This window comes from Pan paniscus, chromosome 1, assembly GCF_029289425.2.
Source record: "Pan paniscus chromosome 1, NHGRI_mPanPan1-v2.0_pri, whole genome shotgun sequence".
Taxonomy (NCBI): Eukaryota; Metazoa; Chordata; class Mammalia; order Primates; family Hominidae; genus Pan; species Pan paniscus.
In genome coordinates, this window is record NC_073249.2 from 199,280,626 (window position 1) to 199,307,149 (window position 26,524).

The 26,524-nt window shown below is 58.6% G+C and overlaps 1 protein-coding gene across 11 annotated transcripts in view; it reads left to right on the forward strand.

The window, feature by feature from the left end:
* AHDC1 (AT-hook DNA binding motif containing 1) overlaps positions 1–26,524 on the forward strand; it is a 69,674-nt gene that overhangs the window by 31,561 nt on the left and 11,589 nt on the right. For 4 of the 11 annotated variants that reach the window (XM_055096227.2, XM_063593699.1, XM_034959268.3 and 1 more), the window contains 4 exons: positions 13,690–13,867; positions 19,387–19,498; positions 19,643–19,680; positions 20,386–25,314. In XM_055096227.2, the coding sequence (XP_054952202.1) occupies positions 20,460–25,271 (4,812 nt within the window). In that variant the 5' untranslated portion in view covers positions 13,690–13,867; positions 19,387–19,498; positions 19,643–19,680; positions 20,386–20,459 and the 3' untranslated portion in view covers positions 25,272–25,314. Of the gene's footprint in view, positions 1–13,689; positions 13,868–14,042; positions 14,268–19,281; positions 19,499–19,642; positions 19,681–19,711; positions 25,315–26,524 lie in introns of those variants that run through there. The other 7 variants (XM_034959246.3, XM_034959235.3, XM_034959241.3 and 4 more) reach the window with 5 other exon arrangements.

The window sequence follows — 26,524 nt, forward strand, 5'->3', positions numbered from 1 at the left end:
CTCCTGGGGAAGCGGCTGGAGTCAGCACAGTCCCACACTGCGCGGTTTTGCCTGCACCTGGGTTTGTCAGTTGTTTATGGATGTTGAGCTGAGTGGCACTGTTTGGAATTGGAGTTGTCATGTACTGTTGTGGGGGTATCTGTAGGGGTGTTGTCAGGGCCTCCGAACAGTGCATGTGTGGCTGGCTGGGGTACGACGTGTAGCTGTCCAGAACAGTGTTGTAAGGCAGTAGGCAGCTCCTGGCCGTTTGGGCTGCTATCAGATGTCAGGTTGTACTGGGACCATCCGGTGGTGTTTTCAGGCTGTGAGTGAATCCTGGCCATGTTTTGGGTGCCTCTTCCCCTCTATCTTTGTACAGAGGGGTCCCCCAGGACACCTGGAGGGGGGTCTCCTGTCTTAATCAGTCCCTCCACAGGTAAGCAGGCAGGCAGCCTCAAGCCCCCTCACTCTCAGTAATTTTACCACGGTGCCTAAGTCAGGAACAGGCGTGAATTGACCTTTTAACCCCTTCCCCACCACGGGATTAGACTCTGTTTCCTGTTCAATCTCCTCCAGAACCAATTCCACCCCATCTGGACCACTCCCCAAAATGGATAAGCAACCCCCTCCATTTCTTTTCTCCCCCACCCCTGTCGGGCCTTGAGTTGGGGGGCTGAAGGCCAGGCTGGTGCAGGGTCTGGCAGGAGCTGAGGGCCCGGGCGGGAGTGATAAATATTGAAGAGGAGGGATTTCGGTGTGGGCTGGAGCAGCTGCAGTGGTTCGAGTGTCACACTATCTCTCCCCAGGTTTACTGACCCATTTCCATTCACGCGGCTGCTGGTTTCCTAGCAACGGCAACAGTCCCCCCAGAACAGGCGGAGTGTGTGTCTGCCATTAGCGACTGCCGCAACTGTGTCAAGGTTACCCCGCTCCCTGCAAACCCACCCCGGCGGGTTTGTTTTCTGCCAGCGCCTGGCACACACCATGCCAGCCTGGGAGGGGGAGGGGAGGGGGCTGGGGGCCAGCCCCAGGGCTTGGGTGAAGTAGGGGGCCGAGGAGGAGCTGCTGTTCCCGGTCCAGTGGGAGCCAACTTGGACTGAGGCCGAAGCAGCCACCCCCCCCTCCTTGGCTGGTGGAATTCCTGAGCCTGAGGGGAGCAGGGGGTGGGGCTGTCCCTCAGCCCTGACCCCCGAGATTCCAGAGCCTGGGGGGAGGGCTGTGGGCCAAGGGGGCCTCCAGGAAGCCTGTCCGGTCTGACCCCACCTGACTTGTTCTGCTCCTGCCCTGGCTTCTTCCTCCTCCTGCTGCAGCTCAGGGTTCTGCTCCGCTCCAGGCTCTTTGTCCCAGCCTGCCTCTGTGCCTGGTCTCCCCCATCAGACTCCCCAGGGCAGGGTTGTATTTCTCCTGTTGGACTAGGGGTTCCTGAGGTTGGGGTTCATAATGTCTCCTTTCCTTCTCCACCCTCAGCACTAGCTCATGACTATTTTTCCAAATGGCATGGGAGATGAGATGGGACATTTGGGGTGGCAGAGAATACTAGTGGGGACTCTCTGGATACCCTCATTCCACCACCGCTCGCTAAAGGAGATTCTTCCTACACTCCCTCCACCTGGCAGCCCACACTGGGTCTGGCCACAGGAAGTAGAGTACCCTGCCTTTTCTTCCTGAAAGTCAGGCTGCAAAGGGTTAAAGGAGCTCTCCCACCCCTTGCCTTGGTATGTGAGCTCCCCCAGGCTGGGGGGATGGGAGAGTGGGGGGGTCTGTCACCTTATAGCCACTCATGTGGTCAGCTCAGACCTGACCAGTCACATTCCTGCCCAGGAGGGCTGGGGCTTGAGGCAGAGGGGCAGGGGCAGGGGCCTGGAGGGGGCTGGTTTGCAGGAATGGAAAGGGGGAGCCAAGAAGCTGGGGCAAGGGGCTGCTGGGAAGTATTAAGATACATAAAGCTTGAGTCCATCTCCTCATTCCTCTAGGCCTCAATCTCCCTATCTTTCCTCCCAGTTTGCACCCCCTAAAACCTTCCAGTGGTGCACATGCCTGTGACACAGGTACAGACCTGGTCCCAGTTCTAAACAAAGAGAAGAGTGTGGCCAAGGCAGTTTCTGACATGCAGGGCAGCTCAGGGACTTGTTGGTAGCCTGCAGTGTGACTTTCTGGTGCTTAGGGGAGGTTGGCTAGGTTTTTGGCTGGGTCAGAGGATTTGAGATCTAGGGTACGGATCAAGCTGTGCTAGACAGTAGAAAGAGACCTGGGCGGGGACCCAGGAAACTTGGTTCTTTGCCCAGCCCTGTGCCTGACTCCTCATGGCCTCAGTATCCCCATTTGAAGGGTTTAGGCCAGTGGTCTCTAAAAGCCCTCCTGTCCTGTTAGTCAGTAGCCCTGGGTGAGGGATGAGGGGTGGGGGGCGATGGTCTGGAGGGGTGTGGGAAGCTGCCAGCTCAAGGGGGAGTTTGCAACGTGATCCCAGAGCGAAAATAGCCCAGGTCATTTTCAGCTGCTTGGGCGGAGGTATCTGATCCCGGCAGGGCAGCTTGGGCAGGGGGCAGGGAGGAGCATTCTGTAAAGCTCTCTGGGAAACCAGACCCTAGGATGGGAGGGTAGGGAAAGGTTGGCATGCCCAGCTGGGCTTCCTGAGACCCGCTGGGGGCCCAGGAATGGAAAGATGAGGAATGCAGAGGGTTAACAGGAGGTGAAGGCTGGACTCCAGCCCCCTTTGGGTCCTGGCCTGGCTGAGGTGAAAGGTCAGCTCCAGGGAGTCTAGGCACAGCTGGGGAAAGAGTAACCTGATCCTTCTCCCTAGCCAGACTCAGGGCATCACAGTGCCGCCTCCCCCAGGAAAGGTGCTTTGACATACCCAGGAAGGAGTTTGTTTCTACTTGTTCTCAGCAGGGGTTGGGGCTAGGGGAGGGTCCAGGCCTGTCGGGTCAGGGAGAGAGCTACAGGCCAGGCGCCCCAGCCAATATGGCAGTGCTTTGTCATCCGGGGGTCAGGGGAGGTGGAGGTGAGCCTGCTGGAAAGGTTAGAGGTAGCCTGTTCTGGCCCTGCTGTCACGCTGCCCCATTTATGACTCCTGACGGCCAGCATCAGGGCTGGGGAAGCTTAGAGGTAGGAGATGTTCCTCCCTTCTCCAAACACACTGAGTAGTGAGAGAACCCGCCTGGTACTAGACTGTGACAGCGAGGTATGTTTGGGGTGGAGAATTACACCTCAACTCTGAGATAGATGGCTTTGCTGTCTGCAGTTGTGTGTGTGGTGGGGTGCTAGGGTGTAAGGTGGTGTGATGGGAGGCTGAGATGATGCGACATGGAAGAACATGGGGTTCAAATCCTTGCCTGTCTTAGGCAGGCTATTTTACCCCAGCCTCAGTTCCCCCATCTACAAAATAAGACTAATAGTACTCACCATGTAGGGTGATGATGAGGATTGGCACAGAGTAAGTGCTCAGTAAAAAGTAACCTTAACAAGCCTTATTGGATGCCAAGGTCACACACAGTGTGGAGCCAGGATTGCAGCTGGCAGTGTGACTCCAGAGCAGGGGTTGGTGAGCTATAGACCATATGAGGGAGAAGACAGTTTCCAGAATGTGACTGCGTCAGTGTCCCCAGGGCTGTGCACTGGGTGATGGGGGGTAGTATCCAGATGATTTGGGGTGGGATGGGGTGAGGGGGCTTTGAGTATGTGGCAAGTGGGCGGGGGGGTTCGGGGCAGGGCTCTTCTTACGGCCGACTTCTGGGGCTTTCGCCAGCCCCCCGCGCCCCACCCTGGCAGGCTTTGTGCGGCTGTGTGGGTGTAGCTGTCCCTGGAGTGCGGCTGTAGGTATGTTTGAGAAGGCGCAGGCATCCCGAGAAAGAACAAGTCGCCTTTTGTACGCGTCCAGCCCCAGGCTGGGCTGGGCGCTCTCTGGGGGATCCCCTGTTTCCGCGCCCAGCTCCCCGCCCACGGAGAGCGCCCCGGCCCGGCCCGGCCCGCCGCAGGCTCCCACCTGAGGGGCGCAGCGAGCGGAGCGCCCCCTCCCGGGGACCCGCGCCGCGGCCGGGGGAAAGGGTCCGGGGAAGAGGGCGTGTCCGAAGCCCCGACCCCGCCCCTATCGACATCACTCCAGGTGCTACCAATCTCCGGGAGCCCGGCCCGCGCGGCCCGCCCCCTCGCCGGCACCGCTCCTGGTGTTCGGGACGCGCCGTGGGTGGAGTCGGCGGGAGGTGGAGGAAAAGGCAGGGCCGGCCTAAGGGGCGGGGAGACCGTTGAAGGCCTCGCCCTTCCAAGTCTGGGAGAGGCTGAACACGCGAGCGACCTGAGACCGAGCTGCTCTGCTCCCGTGAAGCTCCTCACAAGACCTCTCTCCTGGAGTGCTCCACCTTCCAGCCCACCTGCCCCAAGATCTTGCCAAGTACCACTTTCTGCAGGAAGCCTTCCTAGAACCTACCCTCCGATCTTTTCTGATTACCCGCACCCTCTAGGACCCTCTGTAGTTAAGGGCAGTACCAGCACTACTGCCAGCGCTAGCTGCCATCCACTGAGCAGTTTGCTCAGTGTACCCCACACTGCTCCATGGAATGGCTTACCGGCTGCATTTCTGCGGGCTGTCCACCTTGTACTATCGGGCCCTTCTCACCCACAGGGTTGGGTGTGCCTCTGGTCAGGCGTTACAGACACCGGCCCGCCTCAGAATAGCCACCACTGCATCCAGAGTCACACAGAGCAAGGAGGTAGGAGCATCAAAGCTGGAAACCAGGTTTCCCAGCTTCCTTCAGGCCTTTGGTTCAGGTGTGTGACTAAGAGCAGGGAGTTGCACGGAGACTTGCTTTAGGCCTCACCTTTCCCCATAGGAGGCCTCTGCCCTTCCCTGTCCCTCCCCACAGACTGGAAGAGCCCTAGGCCTACCTTCCTCTGCAATCCACAAATCTGGACGAGAACCCCAACTTCTGTGAAGAGGGAGAGATGTTGGGGGAGCTGGGAGGGCTTTTGCAAGCCAAAGGGGCAGTTCTGGGCTACAAGTATTGTGGGCACAGTGATTTGGGGGTGCTTGTGTTGGGGACATAATGATTTAGCTTGCAGGTGGGAGGTTCCAAGTTGAGCAAAGAGGAGGGTTAGGAGCCACAAGTATGTGGGGTTCAGTGCAGTGCAAGGGAGGCAGGGATTATGCTGGGCCAGCACTGCCCCCACCAACAGCCTGGCCCGGTGGAATGCTGGGAGGCCCAGGGATGGGTCCAGGCAGCCAAGGTGTCTCCGGTGGCACAGAAGCAGTTAAGAGCTGCCTCAGCCTGTTCCTTCAGACAATTAGTGACATCTCGCTTGACAACACCACACTGAGCCGATGCAGACCTCAGCCCCCCTCCCGGCCCCCCGACGGCCGCTTCAGCTGTTTATTCTTGGGCTTTAACAATTGGGATTCTGACTTGGAGGAGCGGGCGCCCCGCGCTGCCCTCTGACCCACCGTCGCCTTGGCAACTGGAGCCCGGTAGGCCTGGGCTCTGCGTTAGGATTACAGATCCTGAATTCACAATCTTGCTGCTTCCCTGCAAGCAGCAGTGGCAGCAAGCAGCAGCATGCAGGATCTTCAGCTAGACTGGAGGGGACAGAGAGGAGGAGGGTCCCCAGGGCCAGCCTGAGGCGCATGCAGGAAGCTGGGATGCCCACAGACGGCCTGGAGAGCAGTGCACCCTCCACAGCCTCCCTAGGACTGGGCAGGGCCTAGAGCCATGCTCCACTCCCAGCATCTCTGTGGCTCTCTGGAAACTTTCTTCCTGGTAGAGCCCCGAGGGCAGGGGCGAGGCTTCTTCCTTACCCTGCCTTTCTGCCTCAGCCCCCTACCATGCCCAGAGCTCCAAGTGCCAGCAGACTGTGCCCCTGCCGTGCCCGCCTCCATGGCAACAGGCCCCCCTCCCTCGACAGCTCTGCTCCTTCTTCCCCCCACCCTAGCAGCCAACTGCCCCAGCTGAAACCAGAGCCGATGCATCTGTGAGCCTCATGCCCAGACCCACATTCCATTTCTGTCCTCTGTCCCCCCCCAGTTCTGGCAATGACATCCCTCCTCCTCCTCCTCCTCCACCCCCCTCCCTCCTCACCTCTGCCTACTGCTGTTCCCCCCACACTCTAACACTTAGTGTCACCCCCTCTTCCCACCCCATCTGAGTGTGTCTCACCCTCCGACTGTCGCTGTGGGGCTCTGGGTGTGTCAGTCCCTCTGTCTGTCTCCGGCTCCCGGGTCGCTGGTGCTCTGTGCCTCCGCCTGTCTGTGCAGACTCCTCAGGTTCCTTCTCCATCTCTTCCCCCCTGTGCGTGTGTCTTTGTCTCTGCATCATCCTGCCTGTCTCTCTCTTTTGTCTTTTTCTTTCTCCTTGTCTCTCTCTCTTCCTGAGTCTCTTTCTTGCTGTTTTCCTTCCTCTGGCATGGTCGCCCTCTCTCTCCCTCTCTGGCTCTCGCCCCCTCCCTCCAGATCTTTTTCTCCTTCTGCCTCTTTCTGCCCTGTTTCTCTTGCCTCAGTGTCCTTCATCTTTCTGTCTCTCTTCCTGGATCTGAATCTCTGCCTTGATTTCTCCCGCCCCCTGTCTTTCTTCTGACTTTGTCCTTCTAAATACGTATCTTTCTTTCAGAGCTGGGCCTTTCAGTTCTCCTTACTCTATTTCCTACCAGGTTGTTTCCTTCCCAGGCCTATGAAGATTGGGGAGCTGGTGCAGGGGGCAGGGCTCCAGAGTCACCCCAAAGGATCCCTCTTTTAGTAGGGGCCAGATGTCCTGGAAGCCCCACTGGGCTTATGTGGTTGAACCTGAAATGGAGGGTGCAAGGTTGAAGAGCCTACAGAGAGTGTGGCACCAGGAAACAAGAGTGTGAGTCTGCCTTTCCAGGGTTTTAGGGGATGGGCTCCATCCATCTAGTCTACCTTCCACTAGCCCAGGGTAGGAACAGAAGATAGTTCCAGGAGCTAAACTGGCCCAAGAAGCTCGCTAGAGAACAGGCCTCACTGATTCTTGGGATTTGTCCCTTCCCTTGCTAAAATGATGGCAATTTCAGACTATGCCTCAGTTTCCCCAGATGGTATAGGGATACTATCCTTGCTTCATGTCTGACTTCTTTAAAGTGCTTTGAGTTCCTGGAACAAACTCAAAGTTATGAGGAACAAGGAAAGACTAGAGTGACTCCCGCCCCTTGCTCACCAGCGCCGGGGGACACCAGACAGAATGTTTGTCCAGGGCATGGGTGGAATCAGGGTCCTGTCTCCTTAAGGGTTGGGTGGAGGACAGTGCCTCGCCTCCCTTCAAGACTGGCAGCCCCTGCTGTCTGGCCCGCCCTCCCAGTCTGGGCAGTGGCCTCTGTCCTTCCTCTCTCGCCCCTCTTCATGGAATGAGCTTGGAGTCGTGGGCAAGCAGGCCCTGGGGTAGGGGAGTCAGACCTCACCTCTGGGTGTGGTGAGGCCTGGTCAGGCAGACCGTTCTAGGATCCTGGGGTCTGGGCACTACTCACCAAGGGGCCAGGCGGGGGAGTAGGGGTGCCTGGGGGAGGCAGGTTGCACGCAAGGCATGCTGGGCCCCCTCGGCGGGTGGGTGGGGGGAACAAAGCTGGCATCGAGGCCTCAGCTAAAATTAGCCGCTTCCCTGCGCGGGAGCGAGCATGCCTGCCAGCCGCCCAGATCGCCGCTGCCTCGGCAGGCCATCTGTCGCCACGCTTTACTCAGTCCCCCAGGGCCCCCCAGCTCCAGCCACCCCCAGGGGCTAGAGGGACTCTGCTCTGAGGCTGTCCGTGGCCAGGACTCTAGGCTCTTGTGCTGTCGTGCTGTGTGACCTCAGGCTAGGCCTTTCCCTCTCTGGGCTCCTGTAAAACGAGGGGCCCTAGACACTGACATCTCAGATCCCCTAGTCCTTCCAAGCACCAGGTGCTGCTGCTGGTCATGATGGGGTGGGAGGTGGGGTGCCTCCCTCCCCTTAGAGCCACTCCTCTTGTCCAAGCTTTGGGCCAAGTGGGGTTTAGGGTAAAGGTAGGGTATGGTGGACTCCTTTCAGATTCATTGGTCTTCATCGGGCGGCAGGGAAGCACTGCATCCAACAACACCCCAACATCTCCCCTGTCCCCCTCCACACTTGACCTCCAAGCAGTCTTAAAGAAACAGCTCCAGGTGGGGAGCCAGGAGATGGAGGCTGAGTTCAGCTGATCCTAATTTGCTCTGTGGCTTGGGCAAGTCTCTTAGTCTATTTCTCCCTCTCTTCAATCAGAAGCTTCCCATTTCTTGAGGAGCGGCCCACTTTATGCTACCTTGTCTCGTGAGGCTGGCACTCTTGTCCCTTTTGTACAGATGAGGAAGATGAGGTTCCTTGTGAGGAAGCAGGGGAGCAGGGGAGGCGGGCTGGAGCCCTCTGTGGCCTGAAGTTCTGCCTGCTGGTCTCCAGCTTCAGCTTCTTCTTTCTGACCCTGGCACTTCTCTCACTGCGGCCCCTTCCCCCCTCCCCGAAGCCAAAGAGGCTGAGCTGCTGCTCCAAGGTCACCCAGCTTGGCCCTGGAGGAGCTCAGACTGGAACCCGGGCCTCTTGGCTCTTGGCCTCCCTCACCACTATGGCCAGCAGGCTGGGCCTGTTCCCTGGGTGAGTCATATTCCTGGACTTTGGCCTCCTTGTCCCCAGCTCTGTGGCCTGAAGTTTGGAGAGGGGGCCTTTGTAAGGAAGAAGGGCTCCCCTGGAAGCTATGGGGGTCTCAAGCCATTATCCCATACCCTTCCCACTGAGCACATGGTGATAGCAACCCCTAACCGCCCTACTCCCCACTGATCTCTAAGCAGTCTCATAGTAAAAGCGCCTCAGGACAGCCCTCCCTCCACCACTCATTCAGCCCCCTCCCTAGATACACAACTACAGTGAATAAGAAATGGAGTGGAGTGGGGGCTGGGGGAGGTGGCATTTCCAGGTAGTCAGTGTGTCCAGGCAGCTTCCTCCCCAGCACTCCTCTCCCCCAGCACCCGCCACTGGGCGGGAAGCCACAGCACCTCCCCTCCTGGTGTCCAGAGGCCAAGGTCACACCAGAGCCCTGTGTGCCTTCACCTCCTCTGGGGCCAGTGGTGTTTGTCACTGGGGCAATGTGTGGCTGTGCCCGGCTCTGGCAGTGCTGGGGTGACATTCATGCCGTGTGAGCTGTGACGCCTCTGCAGGCAGAGGGACGGCACCACCCAGGCTGGTGACAGTGATGGGGGAGGGGTGAGGTGGGCTGTCACCTGTCCAAGGCAGCCGGGGAGGTGACATGTTGTGTACCCATCCCACAGTCTGCAGGGAGGATTCCCAGGCAGGGGCGAGGTTATGTCCCTGCCTCATGCTGTGTGGTGGGTGGAGGGGTCCATGCCTTCCTCACACCTGGAAGATGGGACTTGTCCCACGTGTGTATGTGTGTGTGTGTCTTGGTCAGCTGTGTGACAGGTTCTGTGTGTGTGTGCATGTGTGTGTGTCTTGGTCAACTATGTGACAGGTTCTTTGTGTGGGTGTGTGCATGCATGCGTGCATGCGTGTGTGTGTGTCTTGGTCAGCTGTGTAACAGGTTCTCTGTGCACTAGTGGGTGTGGGGGTGCCTGGTTGCGTGTCAGTTATGCCACTGTGAGGGGTAACAGACGCCTGCCCCATGCTGTCGAGGGTGTGTCAGGTGTGCCCATCTCATGTTTGGAGGAAGCGACAGGTTATGTGCTTAGTTCATCCCGTTAGGAGGGTTGTCACCAACTTGTGCGCCTGTCTCTGGCTGTTGTGTGTGTGAGATGTCACCATGTGCCCGTCGCAGGCTGTTGTGGGGAGTGGCATGTGTGATTCTCTCATGCTGTTGGGAAGTTGTCAGTAACTTGGGAGCTCGTGTCTCACTCTAAGGAGACGACATGTTTTCTGGTGATATGGGGCTGGCAGCTGGTGGGGCCTTCCCATGCAGACCACAGAGCCCCAAAGGGCTGGCCAGAGGAAATGCTTAGGGCCCTGAGCAGAGGGACAAGTGGGGGCTGGGGGGTGCTCAGTCCCGCATGATCTACCCTCTCACCCATATGTCAGCCCGTGGGACTGTTCCCCAGGGGGAGGGACCCAGCATTCTTCAGATGGTGTGGAGAAGGGCCTTTAGGGCCAGGGCAGGTGTGTGTCTGTGAGGTGGGGCACCAAGGCAGGGTTTGCATGGGGGGCAGGGGGCTGTGTCCCTGAGGGCCTGGGGACCCTATTTCCTGCCTCTCCTGCCCCTGAAACTGTTAAACTAATTCAGGCTCTGGAGCCACAGGATTAATCGGGGCAGCTCTGCGCGGGCCGGGAGCTCAGGTAGTCGATCAGTGCACCGGGGAGGATATTGGATTTCTGAACCGCAAGTCAGCACTATTCGGGCCTGTTATCTCTCTCAGGCTCGGGGGTCAGGAGGCGGGAGGCTTGGCGCGCTGGCCGCCCCCGCCCAGCCAGCTTGGGCGCGTCCACTCCCCCTGCCCACACATCCCAGCTCTGGCCTGTCTACTGCCCACACAGGCCTCCTCTCGGCCCTTCTCCCCGGCCCACCCTGCCTCTGCTTCGCTGCCTCTTTCTCAGGCTCCTGCAGAAACCCCTGGTCCCTGCTCTCTCCTGCCTTTCCCATCTCTGCCTGGCTTGCTTCCCCCGTGCCCCTCTCCCCTCTGGGGCTCTTCCTTGGTCCTTACTGGCCTCAGACTCACTCTGGGCCTGAGCTACCCCCTCCCCTCAGCCTCTGACAAGGTCTCACCCGCCTCTCTCTACCTTCCTCTCCATCTCCCTTCTTCCATGAGCCCCTCATCACCAGTCCGTCTCTGCTTTTGTGTTTGTGCGTGCCCGTCTCCCAGTTTCTGTCTTTCTCTGTCTCTCTGTCTCTGTTTCTCTCCCCATGTCTCTGTGTCTCCCTGTGTATCTTTCTCCCGCTTCCTCTCTGTCTTTTCCTCTCTCCCTCTGGCACGCTCTCTCTCTCTGTCTTTTCCTCTCTCTCTCTTGTGTGGTCTCGGCTGGTGTCTGCAACCAGAACAAATCTCCCCCAGCCAACACCCCCTGAACAAGGAGGCCAGAGCAGCTAATGGGAAACATGTGATTCTGCCTTGCGCCTGGAGCACCGTGAAGGGAGCCTTAGTCCCAGCCCAGCCCCTGCACCCCTCCTTGCTGTGTTCCCCCCACCACACTGTCCTCTGCCTCCCAGCGGCTCCCCCAGCCTGTGTGGGCACTGTTGGAAGTTCATTTACACTGGGTGGGGGCCTGACGTTTATCTGCTGGGGAGTATCAGGTTGTGGAGGGGCTAAGGGCAGCTTTGCTCCTGAAGTCCCCCCAACCCTCAGGGCCAGGCAGACCCCATGCAGACTCCCCCCACCCACCACCACCATATGTAGGAGAACAGGGCCAAGATGAGCCGAGCTGTGGGGGCCTGAATGGGGGGCAGCCAATCTACCCCCACTGGAGGGCTCTAGGGCCACCCAGATTTCCATCTTTTCCTTCCTCCTGGGCCTCTGGGGAGCTGCAAAGGTGGGGGCTCCCCAAGGGCTTGGGAGCTGCCGGGCTGTGTTTCTGTGCCCACCCAACCACAGGGAAAGGGGGGACAGATCAGAGGAGGGAGGCTCTGGCAGGTTGGAATTCTCCTTCTCTGCCTGTGGATAAATTGTCCCTAATCCAGGCTTGGGGAGTTGTCTGGCTCCTACAGAGAGAGAGAGAGAGGAAGGGAGGGAGAGGGAGGGAAGAGGAAAGCAGGCACACACAAACACAGTGACACAGACACACACACACCGTCTCACAAAGGGTATCTCACATGCATGCGCACACGCACTCACACACTGAGCCCTTCACAAAGGTACCACACAAACCCTGGGGCACCGTTGTGCTGACACACCATGGCACACAGACCTGCTCACACATGTTGACGCTGACACACGGCCATACTGGCACAATCATACAGTGACATAGCACAAGGACCCACTGACATACACAGAGACACGCTGTGGTACACAGACACACAATAAGGTCACACAAATCCACACATGCATGGACACACACACGGGCACATACTGACCCATGGTGAAAGAGACCCACAGGGACACTGTGGCCAGTCACACTGCCACACCATGACCCTGAAAACCCAGAGAAAGGCAGAGGTGGGAGGGAGGCAACACTGATCCACAGTGACACCAGTGCCTGCAGTCACAGGCCTCGAGATTGGAAACCTGCAGGGACAGCAGAGGATCAGCCTCACGCCCCCACCCCCTGCCAAACACACATCCAGAGAGCTCTGAGACAGGCAGGAGCCGGTTTGGCTCCTGACACAGCGAGATGCAGAGAGCCAGGCAAAGCGTGTGCACACCCAGGCATGCTCACACCCAGCCACAGCTGGGCTCACCTGGCTACACACAGGCACACATGCACCCCTGTGTCCTCACACACAAACAGGCTTAGCTAGACACACACACACACACACACACAAAACGAATAGAAACGTGAAAAGTGCACATACCCACATGTATGACTGAAGACACCAAATCCAGGCACACACTTAAGCTGGCATCACACATACACACACACAGCTGACCACAGCAGCCACAACTGAGCAAACGCATGATCCCACACATGGACACGCTTAAGCCCACATGTACCCACACGGACATACAGAAATACAGAGAAGCACACGAACAGGCTAAATAGACCCAGGAACCCACATACAGGTATATTTACCCAGACAGCTGAGCCTTGACAGATATGCATTTGCACAGGCAGAATCTCGATCACACGCATACAAACTCCCAGGCAACCAGAACCTATAAGCAGTCCGTGAGGCCTGGTTCCCAGACCCCCTCTGGGCTCCAGTACAGACCTCGAGGAGGCAGACAAATGGGCAGGAAGCAGGGGGGTGGTGAGGAGGGCCATGGTTATTAAAGAAAACAAGAGACATAACTAGTTACTGATGGAAATGGGTAAACGCCAGCTGCATATACACCCTTGTGGAAATTCGCATCCTCCATCACTCTGAACAGCACCTCTCACACCTGCATTGTCAGTAACCTCTTTGCATTATAGTTTCCCCAGATGTTCCTTCCCATTCATAAGACCTCACTTTTCCTATTTTATACATGAGAAAACTGAGAGCCAGAAAAGTTAACCGACTTGCCCAGAGTCACACAGTTATGAAGGTTGAGCCAAGGACTGTCTGACTCCCAAAGGCCAGGTTCCTTTCACTATAGTATATGTGCATGTATATGCATGTGTGTACATAGATGTGCAAAAACATTGCTTCTCAGTAGGAGCCTGGGGTTTCAAGAAACAGGTTTGGCTGGTGCAGTGGCTCATACCTGCAATCCCAGCACTTTGGGAGGCTGAGGCTGGAGGATTGCTTGAGCCCAGGAGTTCGAGACCAGCCTGGGCAAGTTGGTGAGACCCTGTCCCTACAAAAAATTAAAAAAAAAAAAATAGCCAGGCATGGTGGTGCATACCTGTAGCCCCAGCTACTCGGGAGGCTGAGGTGGGAGGATCACTTGAGCCCAGGAATTCAAGGTGGCAGTGAGCTATGATCATGCCACTGCACTCCAACCTGGGCCACAAAACGAGATGAGGCCCTGTCTCTCTTATTTTTTTTTTTAAAAAGAGTCTCACAGTTCCCAGGTGGGATAATGCGATGAGGTTGGAGGTGGATGGGACTCCATGTAGGAGAGCTTCCTGGCTCAGTGTCCCCCTGCACCCTGCTGTCTGGCTGGCTTACCCTGTGTCCATGCTTATCTCTGTGGTGCTGTGTTTGCTTCCACAGATGGGAGCTTGCCTGATTGTCAACCCATCGGCCTGGACCCCAGAGCCCACCCAGCTGAGCGTGTGCAGAGGGCCCCGAGTGCGGGGCGACGCTCAGGCCGTTGCAGAGACCACCCTGGAGATGCTGATGAAGACAGGCCTTTCCTGCTGAGCCCAGCCTATCTTCGCAGCCTGCTCAGGTAACAGTGTGCAGGGAAGTCAGGCTTGGGCCTGCGCCACCCCCAGGAAGTGGGGATCAGGGGAACTTGCCTCCCAGTCCCAACAGGGATCCCCTCCCAGCTTAGGTCAAAAAGAGCTTCTTTACAGAATCAAAACATATTAACCCAACATTTACTCAAACTCCCCATTATCCAGAAAGGGGAACTGAGGCTCATGGATATACAGTGAGTCCTACCTCCTAGCCTGAGGACTCTTCCCTGCGCCTTGATGACCTGAGAGAACTGGGAGGAGAAAGGGGTTGTGACAATGACCAGGACTCAGGGCAGAGGTGGAAACCAGAGTGCCTGATGTGTGCAGCTGCTGACCCCCCAGGACACCTCTCTACCGGAGTCTGTGGAAGCAGAGAACTGGGAGGCCAAGGTGAGGTGCTGGGAGGGCCTGGGTAGCCCAGGTATGCTAAGGTGCCCTTGCAGGACAGGGAGGGGGCGGGGGCAGTGGCAGGACCCACCTCCCTACTCCTGGCCCAGGTTAGCCCACCCAGGCTCAGGAGCTGCAGAGCCAGGTGAAGCTGCCCTGCCCTGCAGAGGCAACTCCCTGAACTGACACATGAAGCCTGCGGCTCCAGGAAGCTCCCTAGAGCTGAGCCTGCCTGGGGACCCCACCCTACTTCCAAAGGAGCATTCCTGGGGCCTGAGGTCTGGGGGTGGAGTCTCCTGGGATTGTAAGGGTGGGGAGGTACAGCTGTGGGAGGATGCGAGGCTGTGTGTATCCGAATGTAAATGTACAGGGCACTCAAGCTTGTGTGCAAGCAGGTGTGTGTGGAAGGCTCTGTCCTTCCATGCACATGGGGTAATATACAAGAGTTGTGTAAGTGGACTGGGCTGGGGAGCGTTCAAGGGCTGTGTATGTGGTACACGGAAGTATGAATATGCAGGATTCTGGGTGTGTACTGGGCAGGTGTGGGGATACTGTGTGTGCCACACTGGATGGCGTGTGTGCAAGGGTGCTAGTGTACACTGGAGAGATGTGTGTATAGACAACATCTGAATACACTGCGATGGTATGGTGTATGCACATGGGGATCTGTGTGTACACTGGCTAAGTGTGTGCTCAGGGTTCTGGGTACACAGTGGGAGTGATGTGCACATGTGGCTCCATTTGTGCTTTGGAGGTGGGTTGGGCAAGCCTTGAGCTGAGCTGGGCTCAGCAGTGCCCAGCCTTGTGGCCAAATCGCTGAAGTCACTTCCTTTCCAGCAGCAACTTTCCAGGAGGAGGAGTTCTTCAGACCTGGGCGGGGAGGGGGGGGGCGTGGAACAAGGAGCTCTCTGGGGAAGGAGGTGGGCGGGGGTGAGAGGCTGCAGGGAGGGCCTAGTGGGGCTGGAGGAGGGGAGTCCTCCGGGAGACAGAAGGAAAGACAAGGACGGGAGTCTGGAAGGGCCAAGGGCAGGAGGGGAGGGGGGCGGAGCAGGGCGGGAAGCTTAGTCCCTGGGTGACCTCGGAGGGAGGAAGGGAGGGCCGCCGGCAGGGTGACCCTCGGGTCCAGCCAGAGCTGGCGGTGGCGCCCGCACACCTGGCACCCAGGGCAGGGGGCTGGCAGGGGGCGCTTCTGGGGCAGACCTGCTTGCCAGGTGCCCTGCTCCAGGGAGGAAGGGGGTGGGCGAGGGTTGCACAAAGGAGCTCTGTGTGGCTGGGGGTAGGGTGGGGTGGGGTGTGCACTGCTGTGCTGTGCTGTGGGGGGGCCCTGATGGCCCCAGGGGGCGGGGCAGGGCCAGCTCCCCTTGGGGGCATCAGTGGCTCCAAGGGGACACCTAGTGGCGAGGGAGAGTAGTGCATCTAGTTGGATGGCTGTTGGTGGGAGGTGGTGACTCGAAGCTGAGAGGAGGATAGATTAGAAGTCAAAAATTAGAACTGATGGTTGGGACTAGGACCGTTGTAGGAGGCTGCAGGGGAGGGGGCTGAATCTCTGGACACCAAAGAAGTTTGATTTACAGAAGCCCAACCTAAATTCAGACACCAGCTTAATTGAATGAGATGGCTGTTTGTTCTTAAGGGCATAACTTAACCTCTCTGTGCCTCTATTTAAATGATGCCAAATGAGTGACAGCTGCCATTATTATTGCCATCATTGTTATTTGTATTATGATATTGTGCCTGGGATCAGGTTGAAAGAAGATCTTCAGGTGTTACTGTGTGGGCAGGTAGGCGGCTGAAGGGAAGGAGGTGGAGAGAGGTGATGACTAGTCCCTGAGGGACAGATCCTGAGAGATAAGGCCCCTGGAGGAAAAGGGAGGTGATGGGAAGGTCTCAGAGCAGCAGTAATGGCCCCTTTGATGCAGTGTTTTCCATTTGAGGACATCCCAGGGCCTTCGAACCAGGCTGGGAGGGAAATGGTAGGGGAGGAGGAGTGTGCAAGCTGGAGAGAGGGTCATGAGGCCGGAAGTGAGAGCTGGGGCTGGCAGCCTGGCTCCCCTGGGGAGGCAGTGGGTGGGGGAGGGGAAGGAGGGCTGGGGAAGGGGTGGGGTGGTCACAGCCACAGCCGGGGAGGGTGGGGCTGGGGACTCAAGGATGTGGGCTGGCGCTTCCCGGCACTGTGCACAGCAGGTTGGGGCCCCCAGCCCCCTCCCAACCAGCTGGTGTCCCTATGGGCAAGCTCAGACACACTGACCCAACAGCAGACAGGCAGACAGAAGTACCCCTTTGACTTTGTCCACAGACCAGGGCTAGGTGGTACCCTTGGGAGGGGTCCAAGAGAATGGCCGCCGGGGTGTGGTGAGGAGGGGAGCCAGCTGCTTCCCTCAGATCCTGGAGGCTGCAAAAGAGAGCAGTGGCCAGCCTCAGGAGGCCTGGCAGGAGGACGTGCCCAGAGGTCTTCACGGGTGGGTTGAACAGAAGCCACCACCGGAGAGGAGGTTTTTCTCTTCTGCCAAGATCACACCCTCAGGCCCCAGCTGGGAGGTCTCCAGAGCGGGGAAGGCTCGGCTAGCCTGACCCTCAGTAAGGGAGGGAGGGAGGGGGCTTCTGGTGGGCATCTCCAAGTGGGTGCCAGGAGCCACGGCGCAACCACACTGTTGGAAATTGGACTTGGAGGTTCCAGAGTCTGAGCCCCTTTTCTCGTTTGTGAGGGTGTCACCCACTGTCCTCCCTGTGAGGGCAACAGTGCTCCAAGTTCTTGGACTAGAGAGATCCTGACCTGGGAGGGGCCAGGTCCACAGCCAGGCCTGGGAGAGAGCAAAGTAGATGGGACCAGTAGGTGGGACAACGAGGAGCAGCTGAGTCCTGGAACCTGCAGAGAGAGAAGGAACAGTGGATAGAGGGATGTTCCACCTGGGTGGGCAACCAAAGGGCCCCTTCCTGTGCCATTTTGTGACCTCGGACAAAGTCTCTTTCCCTCTTCAAGTCTCAGTTTCCTCATCTGTAAAATGGGAGGGGCATGAGATGGCACTAGAAAGTGTCCCCACTGGGGTAGCTGGTTAAAAATACAGATTCCCAGGTGTCCCTTCACATCTATGAGTCACATTCCCCTGGACTAGGGCCTGGGTATCTGGAATGTTACACAGCTCCCCCAGGCCCAGGCTTTGGAAGCCAATGGGTTAGATAATTTTAAGGTTCCTTCCAGCCTTAAATTAGACCACGGCGCTAGAAGGAGCATTTTCAGAAGTGGCTGAAGGATTGTTACAGGAGCTGGGAGTGGAAGGAGGCTTTGGACTTAAGGCAGAATTAGAAATCCTGCCTCTTAGCAGCTATGTGACTTCAGGCAAGTTACACATCCACTCTGAGCCAGTTTCCCCTGTAACATGGGGATAATAAATCATGCCTCCCAGGCTGCTGTGAGGATTCAGTGGGTCACAGATGTGTAGGTGCTTTGTAGATTGCAAATCGCTGTCCCCCAAAGGGGAGTAGAGAAGTGTCTCTTTCTACTTTATCCTGTCCCCGAGTCAGCTCTGCAGTCTTCCTGTGGGGTGACAGCATGGGTAGGTGGGGAGAATCTACATGGGTCTGCGGCACATAGGTCCCAGGGATCCAGTACTAGGTCAGAGCCAAACATTAGGCAGTGAACGAGGTCAGTCTTTAAGACCCTCACAGTGTTGGGGTCCATTCAGCTCCCTGCTCCCTGAGATCCCGGCTCCTGGGATCAGCCATGGCCCTGAGTCCTCAGGCTTCTTGGGGAGTCAGACATGCCTGGATCTAAATCCCAGCTCTGCCCTGACCAGCTCAGGGAGTCAGTCGGTAAATATTTATGTAGCATTCATAGCCCAGGCCCCAGGGTCAGGTGATACAGCGATAAACAAGACGGATGTGATCCCTGCTCCTGAAGAGCCCACACTCTTGTGGGGGACACACTAAACAGCCAGTCACACAAGTAATTGATTATAGTTGTGATGAATACTATGAAGGTGAAATACATAGGGCTCTGAGAGGATGTAGCAGGGGCCAGGACAAGGCCAGAGGTAGGATGGAGCAGCAGAGTTTTTCCGATGAAGGTGGAAGAAGGATCAGAGAATGTCCCTTTTCACATTCTTAGGTCCCTCCCTCAGCATCCTTCTTGGGTCTGGAGAAGAAGAAAGAGCCTCAAGGGAAAAGGCAGGGTTGATTGCTTTGCGTACCTCATTTGTGTGCGTTCATTCATTCAACAAACTTTTTTAATTTAATGTTTTGGAGAAAGGATCTCACTCTGCTGCCCAGGCTGGAGAACAATGGCACGATCATAGCTCAGAGCAGCCAGCCTCAACCTCCTGGGCTCAAGTGATCCTCCCACCTCAGCCTCTTGAGTAGCTGGGACTACAGGTGTGCACCACCATGCCCAGCTAATTTTTAAATTTTTGTAGGGACGAGGTCACGCTATGTTACCCAGGCTGGTCTCGAACTCCTGGACTCAAGCGATCCTCCTGCCTCAGCCTCCCAGAGTGCTGGGATTACAGGTGTGAGCCCCTGCGCCTGGCCAAACAGCTGTTTTTTTTTAAACGCTGCTGTAGGCCATGTGCTGTTCTGAGTGTTGGGAAATACATATAGTGGTGAATAGGACAGATATCCTTGCTTTTATGGTGTTTACCATCTTCCAGGGGGTAGTTTCTGTAAGACTGGGGAGGATAATCATATTGATCTCATGTTTGTCTGGGGAATTTGATGAGATAATCTATATAAAGTGCTTGGCCCAGTGTTTGGCAACAGAAAATGTCCCCAAACTATGGGCTTTTATTGTTGACTCCCGGTGTGATTGCTCTGACCTCAGGCATCTTCACTTTTTCTTTGCAGCTCTTATCCCGCTAGTAATTAAGTCATTTATAATGATCTGATCAGTGTCTGTCTGTCCAGTCCTTGTCCAAAGTAGGTACTTTATAACTAATGAGTGTATGAATGAATGATGTTACTTTTATCTCTGAGCCTCCATTTCTTCATCTGCAAAATGGGGTTATTAATAGCCCCTACCTCACAGGATTGGTATGAAGAATTAAATGAAACGATGCCTGGACAGCTTCCAGCCCAGTACCTGGCGCGCAGTAGGTGCTCACTAAACCTGAGCTGCGATGGTCCTTTCCAGGCGCTGTCCACGCCCCGAGGCCTGGGCTCAGGCCGAAGTTGCTCCACAGCACCCCCAGCTGACAGCCAGCGACTGGCAGAGCCCCCAGGCACGGGGGCCCTCTCTCTTCCAGGTCAGCCGGGTGTCTGCGCTGGACAGAGCGCTGAGGGAGCCGGGGGTGGTACCTGGAGGAGGCCGGGCCGGTGGGCAGGGGTTGAGCTGTGGCCACCAGACCATTTGGGGAATTCAGATCTATTGCCCGTCTTGTTGCCCACAGAGATCTCCAGTGTGACAGCCCAGGCGGCAGAGCCGAGGGTGAGTGGTGGGGGTTCTCCTGGAGCCCTTTCGGGGTAAGAAGGAGGGAGGCCGTGCCCTTGTTAGAACTTCCTGGCCTTCTCCTTAAGTTTGATCACCCTGCTGATGTGCTTCCCTCTCAAAGGCAGGGGTCCTGTTCTTCCTGAGTGCATAGCCAGATTCCCAAAGGGGATGAGCTGTCAATAAGTGAAACTGGGCCGGGCATGGTGGCTCACGCCTGTAATCCCAGTATTTTGGGAGGCTGAGGCGAGTGGATCGTCTGAGGTCAGGAGCTCCAGACCAGCCTGGCCAACTTGGTGAAACCCCGTCTCTACTAAAATACAAAAATTAGCCAGGTGTGGTGGTGCATGCCTGTAATCCCAGCTGCTTGGGAGGCTGACACCTGAGAATCGCTTGCACTAGGAGGCGGAGGTTGCAGTGAGCTGAGATCACGCTGCTTCACTCTAGCCTGGGCGACAGAGTGAGACTCTCTTCCAAAAAAAAAAAAAAAAAAAGTGAAACTGGGCCCATGAGGGGCTCACTATACACATGGTGGTTTGAGAAAGGCTGGGAGTCAGCAAGGGGATGGGGCTTGGGGTGGGGAGGGGAGCTTGGTAAGGAGATGAGACCTCAGGAGGGAGGGGTCCAGGAGCTCATCAAGGATATGGGAAGCTGATGAGGATGTAGGTGTTCAGTAAGGGACCTCCTGCTCTTCCTGCCTGGCAGGTCCTGGTCCCGGCTTCTCGCACCCTCATGTCAGCCCCGGCCCCGCCCGGCGGCCTGCGGAGGACAAGGTCAGGATGCGTGTGAAGCCCCAGGGCCTGGTGGTGACTTCCAGTGCCGTGTGCAGCTCTCCTGACTACCTCCGGGAACCCAAGTACTACCCCGGCGGCCCCCCCACCCCCCGGCCCCTGCTTCCCACCCGGCCCCCTGCCAGCCCACCTGACAAGGCCTTCTCCACCCACGCCTTCTCCGAGAACCCACGCCCACCCCCACGCCGGGACCCCAGCACCCGGCGCCCACCAGTCCTTGCCAAGGGGGACGACCCGCTGCCCCCACGGGCAGCCCGTCCTGTCTCACAGGCCCGCTGCCCCACACCGGTTGGAGACGGCAGCAGCTCCCGACGCTGCTGGGACAACGGGCGGGTGAACCTGCGACCAGTGGTGCAGCTGATTGACATCATGAAGGACCTGACACGCCTCTCCCAGGACCTGCAGCACAGTGGTGTACACCTGGACTGTGGTGGGCTCCGACTGAGCCGCCCGCCTGCACCGCCACCCGGCGACCTACAGTACAGCTTCTTCTCCTCACCCAGTTTGGCCAACAGCATCCGTAGCCCTGAGGAGCGGGCCACCCCACACGCCAAGTCAGAGCGGCCCAGCCATCCCCTCTACGAGCCTGAGCCTGAGCCTAGGGACAGTCCCCAGCCTGGCCAAGGCCATAGTCCCGGAGCCACAGCTGCGGCCACGGGTCTGCCCCCAGAGCCTGAGCCAGACAGCACTGATTACTCAGAACTTGCTGACGCCGACATCCTTAGTGAGCTGGCCTCCCTCACTTGCCCAGAGGCCCAGCTGCTAGAGGCCCAGGCCCTCGAGCCACCATCGCCCGAGCCGGAGCCTCAGCTCCTGGACCCCCAGCCCCGCTTCCTGGACCCGCAGGCACTAGAGCCGCTCGGGGAAGCTCTGGAGCTGCCACCCCTGCAACCTCTTGCTGATCCTCTGGGGCTGCCGGGCCTGGCTCTCCAGGCCCTGGACACCCTGCCTGACTCCTTGGAGTCGCAGCTGCTTGACCCCCAGGCACTCGACCCCCTGCCCAAGCTGCTTGACGTCCCAGGTCGCCGTCTGGAGCCCCAGCAGCCCCTGGGGCACTGCCCACTGGCCGAGCCCTTGCGCCTGGACTTGTGCTCACCGCACGGCCCCCCCGGGCCTGAGGGTCACCCCAAGTACGCCTTGCGGCGCACTGATAGGCCAAAGATCCTGTGTCGCCGGCGGAAAGCCGGACGGGGACGCAAGGCAGACGCCGGACCCGAGGGCCGCCTACTGCCCCTGCCTATGCCCACGGGGCTGGTGGCCGCCCTGGCCGAACCCCCACCGCCACCGCCTCCTCCACCCCCTGCCCTGCCAGGCCCAGGCCCGGTCTCAGTCCCAGAGTTGAAGCCGGAATCTTCCCAGACCCCAGTGGTCTCTACCCGCAAAGGCAAGTGCCGGGGCGTGCGGCGCATGGTGGTGAAGATGGCCAAGATCCCCGTATCGCTGGGGCGGCGGAACAAGACCACATACAAAGTGTCTTCCTTGAGCAGCAGCCTGAGCGTGGAGGGCAAGGAGCTGGGCCTGCGCGTGTCGGCTGAGCCCACCCCGCTGCTGAAGATGAAGAACAACGGGCGGAACGTGGTAGTGGTCTTCCCACCCGGTGAGATGCCCATTATTCTCAAACGTAAGCGTGGCCGCCCTCCTAAGAACCTGCTGCTGGGTCCTGGCAAGCCCAAGGAGCCAGCTGTGGTGGCGGCCGAGGCAGCCACTGTGGCAGCGGCCACCATGGCCATGCCAGAGGTAAAAAAACGACGGCGGCGGAAGCAGAAGCTGGCATCTCCCCAGCCATCCTATGCAGCAGACGCCAACGACAGCAAGGCCGAGTACTCAGACGTCCTGGCCAAGCTGGCCTTCCTGAACCGCCAGAGCCAGTGCGCTGGACGGTGCTCACCGCCCCGCTGCTGGACACCCAGTGAGCCGGAGTCGGTGCACCAGGCCCCCGACACCCAGAGCATCTCCCACTTCCTGCATCGTGTGCAGGGCTTCCGGCGGCGTGGGGGCAAAGCAGGCGGTTTTGGTGGCCGGGGTGGGGGCCATGCGGCCAAATCAGCCCGATGCTCTTTCAGTGACTTCTTTGAGGGCATTGGCAAGAAAAAGAAGGTGGTGGCAGTGGCAGCCGCTGGGGTCGGGGGCCCTGGCCTTACTGAGTTGGGGCACCCACGCAAACGGGGCCGGGGGGAGGTAGACGCTGTGACTGGGAAGCCAAAGCGCAAGAGACGGTCCCGGAAGAATGGGACTCTGTTCCCAGAGCAGGTGCCCAGTGGCCCAGGCTTTGGGGAGGCAGGTGCTGAGTGGGCCGGGGATAAGGGTGGTGGCTGGGCCCCTCACCATGGGCACCCAGGCGGGCAAGCTGGCCGAAACTGTGGGTTTCAGGGGACCGAGGCCCGGGCCTTTGCCTCCACTGGGCTGGAGAGTGGAGCCTCAGGCCGTGGCAGCTACTACAGCACGGGCGCACCCTCAGGCCAGACCGAGCTCAGCCAGGAGCGCCAAAACCTCTTCACTGGCTACTTTCGCTCGCTGCTCGATTCGGATGACTCCTCCGATCTCTTGGACTTTGCCCTCTCAGCCTCTCGCCCAGAGTCCCGGAAGGCATCGGGCACCTATGCAGGGCCACCCACCAGCGCCCTGCCTGCCCAGCGGGGCCTGGCCACCTTCCCTAGCCGGGGAGCCAAGGCCAGCCCAGTGGCAGTGGGTAGCGGCGGGGCTGGGGCGGACCCCTCCTTTCAGCCTGTCCTGTCCGCGCGCCAGACCTTCCCACCAGGACGAGCAGCAAGCTATGGGCTAACTCCAGCCACTTCAGACTGCCGGGCAGCCGAGACCTTCCCCAAGCTGGTTCCCCCGCCCTCAGCCGTGGCCCGCTCACCTACCACCCACCCGCCTGCCAACACCTACCTGCCCCAGTACGGCGGCTATGGGGCTGGACAAAGCGTATTCGCCCCAACTAAGCCCTTTACAGGCCAGGACTGCGCTAACAGCAAGGACTGCAGCTTCGCCTATGGCAGCGGCAACAGCCTCCCTGCCTCACCCAGCAGCGCCCACAGCGCCGGCTATGCCCCACCGCCTACCGGGGGCCCCTGCCTGCCACCAAGCAAGGCCTCCTTCTTCAGCAGCTCTGAGGGGGCCCCCTTCTCTGGTTCAGCCCCCACGCCCCTGCGCTGTGACAGCCGGGCCAGCACAGTCTCGCCCGGTGGCTACATGGTGCCCAAGGGCACCACAGCCTCTGCCACCTCTGCAGCCTCTGCCGCCTCCTCCTCCTCCTCCTCCTTCCAGCCCTCGCCCGAGAACTGTCGGCAGTTTGCGGGGGCTTCTCAGTGGCCTTTCCGGCAGGGCTATGGAGGCCTGGACTGGGCCTCAGAGGCCTTTAGTCAGCTCTACAATCCCAGTTTTGACTGCCACGTCAGCGAGCCCAACGTGATCCTGGACATCTCCAACTACACACCGCAGAAGGTGAAGCAGCAGACGGCTGTGTCGGAGACCTTCTCTGAGTCATCCTCCGACAGCACCCAGTTCAGTCAGCCGGTCGGTGGCGGGGGGTTTCGGCGTGCCAACAGCGAGGCCTCAAGTAGTGAGGGCCAGTCGAGCCTGTCCAGCCTGGAGAAACTGATGATGGACTGGAACGAGGCATCATCTGCCCCCGGCTACAACTGGAACCAGAGTGTCCTCTTTCAGAGTAGCTCCAAGCCGGGCCGTGGACGGCGGAAGAAGGTGGACCTGTTCGAGGCCTCACATCTGGGCTTCCCGACATCCGCCTCTGCCGCTGCCTCAGGCTACCCATCCAAACGGAGCACCGGGCCCCGGCAGCCGCGAGGTGGACGGGGCGGTGGGGCCTGCTCAGCCAAGAAGGAGCGGGGTGGCGCAGCGGCCAAAGCCAAGTTCATCCCCAAGCCACAGCCAGTCAACCCACTGTTCCAGGACAGTCCTGACCTCGGCCTGGACTACTATAGCGGGGACAGCAGCATGTCACCACTGCCCTCACAGTCGAGGGCCTTCGGCGTGGGAGAGCGAGACCCCTGTGACTTCATAGGACCCTACTCCATGAACCCGTCCACGCCTTCCGATGGCACCTTTGGCCAAGGCTTCCACTGCGACTCGCCCAGCCTGGGTGCTCCCGAGCTTGATGGCAAGCATTTCCCACCGCTGGCCCACCCACCCACGGTGTTTGATGCCGGCCTGCAGAAGGCATACTCGCCCACCTGCTCGCCTACACTGGGCTTCAAGGAAGAGCTGCGGCCACCGCCCACAAAGCTGGCTGCCTGCGAGCCCCTCAAGCATGGACTCCAGGGGGCCAGCCTGGGCCACACAGCTGCAGCCCAGGCCCACCTGAGCTGCCGGGACCTGCCGCTGGGCCAGCCCCACTACGATTCCCCCAGCTGCAAGGGCACAGCGTATTGGTACCCTCCAGGCTCAGCTGCCCGCAGCCCGCCCTATGAAGGCAAGGTGGGTACAGGGCTGCTGGCTGACTTCCTGGGCAGGACGGAGGCCGCGTGCCTCAGTGCCCCTCACCTGGCTAGCCCACCAGCCACGCCCAAGGCCGACAAGGAGCCACTGGAAATGGCCCGGCCCCCTGGCCCACCCCGTGGCCCTGCTGCAGCCGCTGCTGGCTATGGCTGCCCACTCCTTAGTGACTTGACCCTGTCCCCCGTGCCGAGGGACTCGCTGCTGCCCCTGCAGGACACCGCCTACAGGTACCCAGGCTTTATGCCCCAGGCGCATCCTGGCCTGGGTGGGGGCCCCAAGAGCGGCTTCCTGGGGCCCATGGCGGAACCTCACCCCGAGGACACATTCACCGTCACATCCCTGTAGTGCCAACTGAAGTGCCGACTGGACCGCGAGGTTTTGTTCCTGGGTGAGTCTGGGGATGTGGGCGCAGTGGGCAGAGGCCTGGGGGTGGGAAGAGGACATCAGAGCTTAGGCAAGGACAGAGGTATGGAGTGCAGGAAGCAAATGCAGGATTTAAGGGCAAGGCTGGGGACTGAGAGCAGGGTGTAGGGATTCAGGATTCGCTGTTGCGGACAGTCTCAGGAGGAGATGGGGTGCTTGGGCTGGGAACTCAGCAGGGGGCTTGAACGTTCAGGGGGGTCTTGTGAATTGAAATGGCCAGAGGACTACACACTGGATGGGGCCCTGTAGTTTGGTTTATTAAGCTTTCAATTATTTGTTCATGCTATGTCTTGGGCAGGAAGTGAGTATTTCCCAGGAAATACGCTGATAAGGGTGGGCATTTGTATCGCCCTGTGTGAGACAGGTGAAGGGAGAAGCAGGTTGGACGGTCGTCTACCCAGGGTCTATCCAGAGGACCAGCCCTGCTGGCACCCCCATTTCCCTGGGAGCTTCACTGATTCTTAAGAGGCAGCCTGGTGAGGGCCAGGCCAAGAGTGGCCAGTATGGCGTGGTCACACACTCTGCAAGGGCTTCACAGGATGGTCCAAAACGTCCTCTCTTGGCCTCCTAAGGTACCCCCAAAGGCTATTTTCCAACATCTTTGGTCTGAGATAGGCTAGGTGTGGCCAGGAGCATGTGGGGTAGGGACCCAGAAGTGGAGAAGGGGTTCTGGGGTCCCACTGTCCCTGCAAACCTGCAGCCAGTGAGGCTATCTTCAGACAAAGGTATTTTGACCCTAGAAAAGCCAGTCCCTTTCCTGAAGCCAAAGACTTTTCTGAGAGTTCAGTTAAAGAGTGTTAAATGTTTTGATACTGTTTTTATCAGGTACTGTGACCTCATTAGTTGGAGTCAGTTTTAGTATTCTCAAGATTTGGTGTTTTAAAAAAGGAAAATAAAAGACAGAAAATGCCCCCAAAATGATCAAAGGGAACAAGGTTGAAGGAGCCATCTTCTTGAAGAACAGCCTGCTCCAGAAATACAGCCGCCACTGGCCCCACTTTTGGACAACAGATCTGTCACAAAATTGGCCCAGATGTGGTGGTTGGTGATGGGGCAGACTGGGGGCATGCCTGCGTCCCTCACCCTTCACCTCTGCTGCCACTGAAGCTTCCTGGGAGTTTCTCTTCCTGGAGGAGTAGCTGGGCTCCTGGAAAGTCCCATCCGTGCTCTGGGAG